This window comes from Garra rufa, chromosome 7 (genome assembly GCF_049309525.1).
Source record: "Garra rufa chromosome 7, GarRuf1.0, whole genome shotgun sequence".
Taxonomy (NCBI): Eukaryota; Metazoa; Chordata; class Actinopteri; order Cypriniformes; family Cyprinidae; genus Garra; species Garra rufa.
Window position 1 is genome coordinate 36455823 of NC_133367.1, and position 9454 is coordinate 36465276.

General features: G+C 34.8%; 1 protein-coding gene across 1 annotated transcript; it reads left to right on the forward strand.

Annotated features, from left to right (window-relative positions):
- The first annotated feature begins 262 nt into the window (after positions 1 to 262).
- LOC141338145 (protein NLRC3-like) lies at positions 263 to 8126 on the forward strand. The gene is made up of 7 exons (XM_073843704.1): positions 263 to 402; positions 818 to 2650; positions 3430 to 3600; positions 5415 to 5588; positions 5861 to 6034; positions 7336 to 7382; positions 7588 to 8126. The coding sequence occupies exons 1-7, from the start codon at positions 263 to 265 to the stop codon at positions 8124 to 8126; spliced, it is 3078 nt and encodes a 1025-aa protein (XP_073699805.1).
- Positions 8127 to 9454: the final 1328 nt, after the last annotated feature.

Sequence of the window (9454 nt, forward strand, 5' to 3'; positions counted from 1 at the left end):
ATATAGCAGAAACACAGCAGACATTACATAACACGCTCGAGCACGCGGATTGAGCAGAACTCAGTGATGACTAATCTCAAAGACTCTGATTGGCCATTACATTTATACACTCAACAGAATCGTGTGATTGGTTATAATGCACAACGTTAACACGTAAAAGAAAGCGTGCGATACATCGTCATCAGATGCATAAGCTCAAAAAAAAAAAAAAAATCCTTATAATGTGTCTAATGTTTTCAGAAAAGCACCTGAAATCAAGGACATGGAGGCGAACACTCATGCTAAAAATCATCGCTATGAGAGCAGACAGGAGGGAGGTGCACCATGTTCCAGCTGTGTGTCTACAAATTCAATGGATGTACCCAATACCTTCAGAACTGGAGCTGTGAACCCTGAAGTCAAGTGAGAATCTTTTTTCAGTAGTTTATCTGTACCAATAGATAAAAAAGAAGCCAATTTTTTTTTTCAAAGCCCAATTGAGTGGATATCTGTTACAAGCATGCAATATTAGGTACAATAAAATATTTTGGATACAATTATTAAGTTACTGCTTCAACTAAGGCCATGCACATGCACAGATAGATCCCAAGTGTTTCTCAGGCACTTTTCCGTTTGCTCTTTGACTAGATAAGTGCAGTGACTTCTGGAGCCATGTAAAAAAATGTTCATGTATTGGACAAAGAATACATGCTTATTAGAGAAAACAATGTGCAGTATATATTTGTGTGGCATGCCAGAAATGCTTATACCTGAAAGATGTCTTTTCTGTGTGACATGAAGTATAGATGAAATGCTCTAATTGCTTTGCTTTTTGAAGGGCCTGCAGTGAGAAAAATGATGTTTCTGGAGACCTGAAGGATTCTTACCAAGCAGTGGATAATGCCATTAAAACAGTCAAAACCATTCTCAAAACCAGCATGAAGAACAAGTATGAGTACTTATTTGAGGGAAACAAACTACAAGAGAATGAAACCCTCCTAAACACAGTCTACACACAGCTCTACATAATAGAGGGAGAGAGAGAATGGGTGATTCAAGAACATGAGGTGCTACAGATGGAGAGAAGGACCATAACACAAGACACTCCAATTGACTGCAACGACATCTTTAAACCCTTACCTGAACCAGGATGTGAGGATAAGGACAAAATAAAGACTGTCCTAACTAAAGGCATCGCTGGAATTGGAAAAACCGTCTCTGTGCAGAAGTTTATTCTGGACTGGGCTGAGGGTAAAGCTAATCAGGATGTGGATTTCATGTTTGTGCTTCCATTCCGAGAGCTGCACTTGATTAAAGATGATCAGTACAGTCTTCATAAACTTCTGCTGGACTTTCATCCGGAACTTCAAGATCTGGACTCAAAAATTTATGAGGAGTGTAAAGTTGTGTTCATCTTTGATGGTCTGGATGAAAACAGAATCACACTGTTTTCGGATGATCAGAAAGTTTGTGATGTGACTGAGACTTCATCAGTGGGTGTGTTATTGTCAAACCTCACCAGAGGTGATCTGCTTCCATCTGCTCACATCTGGATCACCTCAAGACCAGCAGCAGCCAATAAGATACCCTCAAAATACATCAACCGTATGACAGAAATTCAGGGATTTAATGACCCTCAGAAAGAAGAATATTTCAGGAAGAGAATCAGTGATGAGCATCAAGCCAGCAGAATCATCTCACACATTAGAAAATTAAGAAGCCTCCACATCATGTGCCACATCCCCATCTTCTGCTGGGTCTCATCCACTGTGATTCAAAACATCCTGAAAAGAGATATCAATGCAGAAATCCCTAAAACGCTGACTGAAATGTACATCCACTTCCTGCTCATTCAGATCAAAATGACGAATCAGAAGTATGAAGAGAAGGATCCAGAGAAAAGCCTGCAGTCCAATAGAGAAGTTATTGTGAAACTTGCTAAATTGGCTTACAATCAGCTGATGAAGGGCAATCTGATGTTCTATGAGGAGGACCTGATTGAGAGCGGCATAGACATCACTGAAGCATCAGTATATTCTGGGATTTACACTGAGATCTTTAAGGAGGAATCTGTGATACATCAAAGGAAAGTCTACTGCTTCATACATCTGAGCTTTCAGGAGTTTCTGGCAGCATTTTATGTGTTTTACTCTTACATAGCCAAGAACCTCCAAGAACTGGAGCCAATTGATGGATCTGAGCAAATGTCTTTGTACATGCTGCTTAAAGTAGAAACTGATAAATCATTGCAACATGGACAACTGAATCTTTTCCTGCGATTTTTGCTGGGCATCTCACTGGAGTCCAATCAGAAACTTTTACAGGATCTACTGACACATACAGAGAACCATTCAGAGACCATCAGAGATATCACACAGTATATTAAAGAGAAAATTAATGGTGAAGAACAACTCTCAGCTGATAAATCCATCAACCTGTTCCTCTGTCTGCTGGAAGTGAATGATGAAACTCTATACAGGGAGATTCAGGAGTTTTTGAATTCAAACAAATACTCATGGAAGAATCTCTCTCCTGCTCAGTGCTCAGTAATAGCCTACATGTGTCAGATGTCAGATAAGGTGCTGGATGAACTGAACCCCATTAAATTCACCACATCAGATGAAGGCAGAAGGAGACTGATACCAGCTGTGAGGAACTGCAGAAAAGCCATGTAAGCATTTAGAATTAAAAAAAATAAATAAATAAAATAAATAAATAAATAAATAAAGGTGCTTCAAACAGTTCTTCAAGCTTTGCCATAGAGGAACCGTTTTTGGTTCCACAAAGAACCATTCGGTCAAAGGTTCTTTAAAGAACCATCTCTTTCTGACCCTAACCTCTCTTTTGCACAAAGAACCTTTTATGAAACAGAAAGTTTCTTCAGTTAAAGGTTCTTTATGGATCCATTTAGACAAAAAAGGTTCTTCTATGGCATCGTGAAGCACCTTTATTTTGAAGAATGTAAGCTGTTGATCCAATCTGCATAAAATGTAGAATATATAATGTACAAACTGTCATGGTAAAAACACACTACAGTAATTCTGATTTATCAAATACTTTATAAAGGTTGTAAGGTAAATTTTTTTGGGTGTTGGCCACAGTGACCTGAATCTTCTGAACACAACTTGGTCCACATAGACCTGGAGCTGGCCACCTTTTTGTCTTAAAGTGACATTTTTAAATAATAGGTAATCACTGTGCCGTAGCACAGTTTAGCAAGATTGGGTAAGAGTTCTAAACATGGAATGAGCTATAAATACAATATAATCACAGTTCTGTTGTGTATTCTTAGAATTTCTAGAGAGATCATCTATGATAGAGATGAACAGTGCTTTGAAGTGTGTAGGACAAAGTAAAAAGTGTTAACATAAATTTCAAATTGTTTTGTAACCTTGCTTTTTGAGTGGGTATTCTGCAAAGTGGTAATTAACCATTTATCATTCTTTTTAGATTTTCAGGATGTAAACTCACTGATCAGTGTTGTAAAAGTGTGGCTACAGATCTGAAATTAAATTCTTCATTGAGAGAGCTCGACCTGAGTAACAATGACCTAAAAGATTCAGGAGGAAAGCTGCTCTTTGATGCACTAAAGAATCCGAACTGCCAACTGGAAAAGCTGAGGTTTGTTTCTTAGATTCTTTCGTATGATTATTTTTATAAATGTTTTGCCAACAGTATATGGAAAATGTAGAGAAATACAGTATAGAGCAGGGCTATTCAATTAGATTAATTTGAGGGCTGTATTATTAAAGTGAAAATCTAAAGGGGGCCAAGGGGGTGGGGCTGTCTTGATCTCTTTATGTGAGGTCTATAAAATTAGAAATTAAGTTGAAATGCATATTCAGCAGTAAAAAGAACTATTACCAATGCCAACATCTATAAAGGGGTAACATTACTACGGTCTGTTAGTCGGTTAAAAAAATAATCACACATTTTTCTTTTTTCTTTAGTTCACAATTTTACTGGTGCGCTGAGTGAAGTGGGTCAGCATTTGCGCAGTGAAGAATTAGCACTTAAAAGGACACAGCTGGGTCTTTCTACAGAAATGTCCACTTTTGATATGGCAAAAAAAAGTATCTTAAAATGTATTTATTTTTCCAACATTTTAACTTAGACCACATTATTAGATTAACTTTTTTGTCCCTCATGTTACCTTACTTCCTTCGGCAATATTTAAGGTTTTTATGAATCATTATTTTTCAGTTTTTCAGCACCAGTAGTCAGTTACAGAAAAATAATGAAAATGCAAAAAATAAGGAGATTAGGTTTTATTTATTTCATGTGACCGAAATAAAAACACAGTAACACCAGTGACACAATGAATTACCAGTGATAATTTTAATGAAAAATCCATTTTACAAAATGGCAACAAAAATACATTTGGATTCTAGTTTTTTACTATTAATAGCATAGGTCACACTAGTGACCTCAACTATAAAAGCTTCATATGAAATAATGAGATAATTGAGAAAATTTCAGATAACTGAAAAGGGACAGTGGATTTATCATGGGCCTTTCTTCATAGATCTTCAGAAAATAAGAAGAAGGAAATCAAGTGATGCCATCAGTGTGATTTTATTTTAAAATATAAGATTTCTGTTAAATGGTGGGACCACTATTGTCATTATGTAGTTTATAATATTTTTTCAGCATTTATTTTTTAATGCTATTTATATCATATGTTTGTTAGCTATGAACAAAGTATTGTATTTTAAATAGCAGAATGTTTATTTTATTTTTTACCTCAAAATAAAGCACTTTCCCTCTGTGCATGACTGTGGGGACAAGCAGTTTTGTTGTGCTTGGAATTCTAAATAATTTATTAAAAAACAAATATCACCAAATTGATGGCTCAAGAAGGTTTAATTGTTCAAATAACATTGGTTTATTTTAAAATATAAAGAAATTGGAACCCTAAAGTTCTTTCAAGTGTAATATTTTTTGAAGGCTAGGAACAGAAAAAAATTATATTTCCATAGAATGACCCAGTTATTTTTGTGTCAGACATTACTGAATATGCATTTAATTAAAATTTAAGGGAGGAGAGTATTAAAATGAATCACGCAACGCGATTTAATAACCTTTGCGCTCGTCAAATTACTGGTATTTGCAAAATTATTTAATACCTTAAAAAAGCGCTGGTCATTTATGGAAATGAGCTGTCTGTGTCTGCATTCTTTAATGTGCGCATTGTTAATCATTCACAGAATTTTCCTCCCATCAACGCTTTTATGGAATTGTGCTCTAATGCTAATTTGCCCTGTTTAGTTAAGCTGGCCCTAATTGTCTAGGAAAATTATACCTGCCACAGTTTTGTTATTGTATTTAACAAATTTAAATAAAATAAGAACAACAGATAACATTCTTTACAATGTCATAATTCAATTTAGAGCTTAGATAAGGGTAATAATGTAATAATTTATTCTTCTGTTTAGATTGTCCATCTGTAATTTCACTGATCAGTGTTGTGAAAGTCTGGCTTCAGCGCTACAATCATCAAACTCCCATTTAAAGGAACTGGACCTGAGTAACAATAACTTGAAAGATTCAGGAGTGAAGCTACTCTTTGATGCACTGAAGAGTCCAAACTGCCAACTAAAGAAGCTAGGGTAAGTTTCAAATATTCATAAAACTTTGAAAATTTTGAAAAATATATTTAAAAAAATAATAATTTGGTACATAATTTAGGTTAAAAATACAACGCAAAGATTATGTTCAAAGATATTTATTTTTAAGATAAATTAATCATACTCTAGTAAAAACATTTGTATACAACAAATTTAAATAAAATAAGAACAACAGATAACATTCTTTACAATGTCACAATTCAATTTAGAGCATAGATAAGGGTAATAATGTAATAATTTATTCTTCTGTTTAGATTGTCCATCTGTAATTTCACTGATCAGTGTTGTGAAAGTCTGGCTTCAGCGCTACAATCATCAAACTCCCATTTAAAGGAACTGGACCTGAGTAACAATAACTTGAAAGAATCAGGAATGAAGCTACTCTTTGATGCACTGAAGAGTCCAAACTGCCAACTAAAGAAGCTAGGGTAAGTTTCAAATATTCATAAAACTTTGAAAATTTTGAAAAATATATTTAAAAAAATAATAATTTGGTACATAATTTAGGTTAAAAATACAACGCAAAGATTATGTTCAAAGATATTTATTTTTAAGATAAATTAATCATACTCTAGTAAAAACATTTGTTTACAACTTAATTGCACATTAGGTAGTTTTCATAGAACTACCTTTTTCATTAAGTTCTTTGATTAAAGCAGCTGGTTATTAGGATAATTCTGCTGCAACTTTAAGAGCTGCATTTGCTGAACTTGGCACATATCTGACACAGCTTTAAATATAAATTAGACTCATAAATTATAAATACTTACATGCACAGTTTTAAGGCAGCTTTAATTGCCTTTTTTTAACTTGACGACATAATCATGACACTGCATACTCGTAGTTTCATTTGGGTTTAAATATGATACAGTGCTTTAATAAAGCCTAATACAGTATGCGCAGGCCTAGTTAAACTGAAAAATTAATCGCCTGCATAAACACGTTAATTTTGACATCACTAATATAGAATGATATCACATGACACGAGTGTGATTCACCATTTAAGTCCATTATATGGAGAAATTTGCAGAAATGTTTATCTCAAAAAACATCATTTCTTGATGACTGAAGAAAAAACATTTGTGCACCCTCGTATTACAGTAATTCACTCTTGACATTTGCCATTAAAATAACACCAAAACCTGCCTAAAAAAACAAAAACAAAAACAAAAATTAAAATGAGCATAAAGTTGAACAAGCTACAATCCACTTCTTATTGGTTAAATTGAACCAAGAATATCGGTGCCTATGGATCAGACTATCCTCTATCTGTGTCAAACTGCATAATTTTCCTGCAAGCAGTTCTATGGGCTGAAGAAGCAGATGGAGAAGAATTTATTGTATTTTATTTGTATGGTAACACTTTACTATAGGGACCAATGTTAACTAGTTGCTTATTAGCATGCAGATTACTAGCATATTGGCTGTTTGTTAGGACTTATAAATCACATATTCTGCCATATTCCACCATATTCTACATCCCTAATACTAACCAATAAACTTAACAATTATCTGTTAACAATTAACTATTAGTAAGCAGCAAATTAGGAGTTTATTGAGGTGAAAGTCATAGTTAATCAGTTAATCAGTTAATTAATAGCAGGAATTGGGCCTTAAAATAAAGTGTAACCATTTGTATTTTCTAGAGTTTTATTTCTTTAAATTTTTTTGCAAGGCAGATGAGTAGAGCAGTGGAACATGGTACATTATGTTTTTTATTCTTTGACAGCCTGGATCATGGGGGAGAGAACATGATTAAAGCAGGACTACAGAAATGTAGGTCTACACACACACACACACACACTCATACTTTTTACACTATAGAATAAGTCAAATATAATATAAAATATAAAATGTTTTAACATTGTATGTATGCAGTCAAAATATTTATGTGGAACTGGAAAGTAGATCTAAGGGCAGTTTGATACTTCAGCATATTTTGTGGTCTTAGTAAATGTTATCTTTTTTTGTGTTTGTGCAGATTTCTGTTATCTCACACTGGATCCGAACACAGCACACAATAATCTCAAGCTTTTAGATAGTAATAGAAAGTTGGCATGCACTGGAGTAGCATATCCTGATCATCCAGAGAGGTTTGACAGCCTTCCGCAGGTTCTGTGTAAAGAGCGTCTGTCTGGACGCTGTTACTGGGAGGCTGAATGGAGTGGGTTGGGTGATATGGTGGTGTCATATGAAGGAATCGGCAGGAAAGGAAAATGTTCTGGCACCAGGTTCGGAGCCAATAACAAATCTTGGATTCTGAGCTGCTTCGGAAAGAAACTGATTGCTTGGCATGACAATATGGGAACGCATATACCTCCCCCAGAACCTCCCTTAAACAAAGTAGCAGTGTATCTGGACGAGGCGGATGGCATTCTGTCCTTCTACAGCATCTCTGACAAAAACACACTCAGACACTTACACACATTCAACACCACATTCACTGAACCCCTCTATGCTGGATTTGTGCTTTATACTGATTCAGTGTCTCTGTGTGATGTTAAACAACAGGATGAATAATTACAAGTGCATATATACTGTACATAGTGTAATATACAGTGGCTCCAAAAAGTAATTAGTCTTATGAGACAATTTCTACAAAAACTTTTTGTCGGAATATCGATTCAATCAAAACATTTCACAGAAAGAGGTTTGTTTGGTTTCTAGATATAAAAAAAAATGTAATTGTTCCAAGAAGTTTTGGAATACAAGGCAAAGTTCATATTGTCTGGAAGAATATGAATAAATGTCATTCAGAAATTTAACCTGCTTGTTTGGTCTTAAAAAGTGAAGGATCTGAGGATCCTTAAATGCAAATTGTGTGTGTTTTGCTTCAAGAGAGCAACCATTCATTTTTGTTGTTTTTCTTTCTTTTTTTTAATATTCTTTATTTATTCTTCATTTGTGTATTATCATTTATCATCTAATCGTTTTAATTTTCCATTTAATCATATAATCATTTATTATTATCATTTATACCAATTTCTTTGTTTATGGGATCTTAGACTGTTGTAAATCAGTTTGGTATAACACTGCTTGTTAGATTTATGTTCTTCAGGCAGTCTGAGAATTGGGACATACACAACTAAGACTATTCAATAAACTCTGCTCCTTTTTATCATCATCACTTCGTCTCCTGCTTCTGTTCTTCACTTTCACTGGCTTTTTCCTCAGTCAACTTCTTGGCTGATAGAAGACTGTTAATAGTGCGTAAATTGGGTACCAGACAAGACCTCCTGTTAACAGGAGACTACTTTGCTGACTACTTTGCTGACGAGTTGTTCTGTTACCAGACAAAATGGATATTTTCTGCCGGGATTTGGCATCTGGGGCTGAATCTTAATTGTGCAGGCATGGGGACTTGATCTAAGAGAAAGATAGGTTAGGAAAAATTTCCTCTTTCTTTTTTTTCATCTCCTTCACTGAATTCTTGAAGTTAGGCACACTTTAAAAAAAAGATGTGGGTAGTTTGTTAAGGTAGCAGGTTGACGATTTAAGGTACTGTGCTACTTCTTCGAAAATTTTGCTATCAATTGTTTCAAAAACAGACATAGTAACTTCTTTTTTAAACTGTGGTCGAATCTGTCTGACCTCTGATATTATTGATCTTCTCAGAAAAGAAGGAAACAAACTCATTTGCATTTGCTGTCGGAGAGCATTTCGCTGGCAATCTAACCAGGGGGAGTTTGTTAGTCTCTCAATGGTAGCAAAAAGAGTGTGAGTATTGTTTAAGTTGCTGTTTAGAAGGTTTGAGAAGAACATTTGTCTAGCTTTTGAGATTAGGTGCTCCTAATCTCGGCTTGTTACCTGTATAAAAGACACATGGGAGACAGAAATCTTGCTGATTG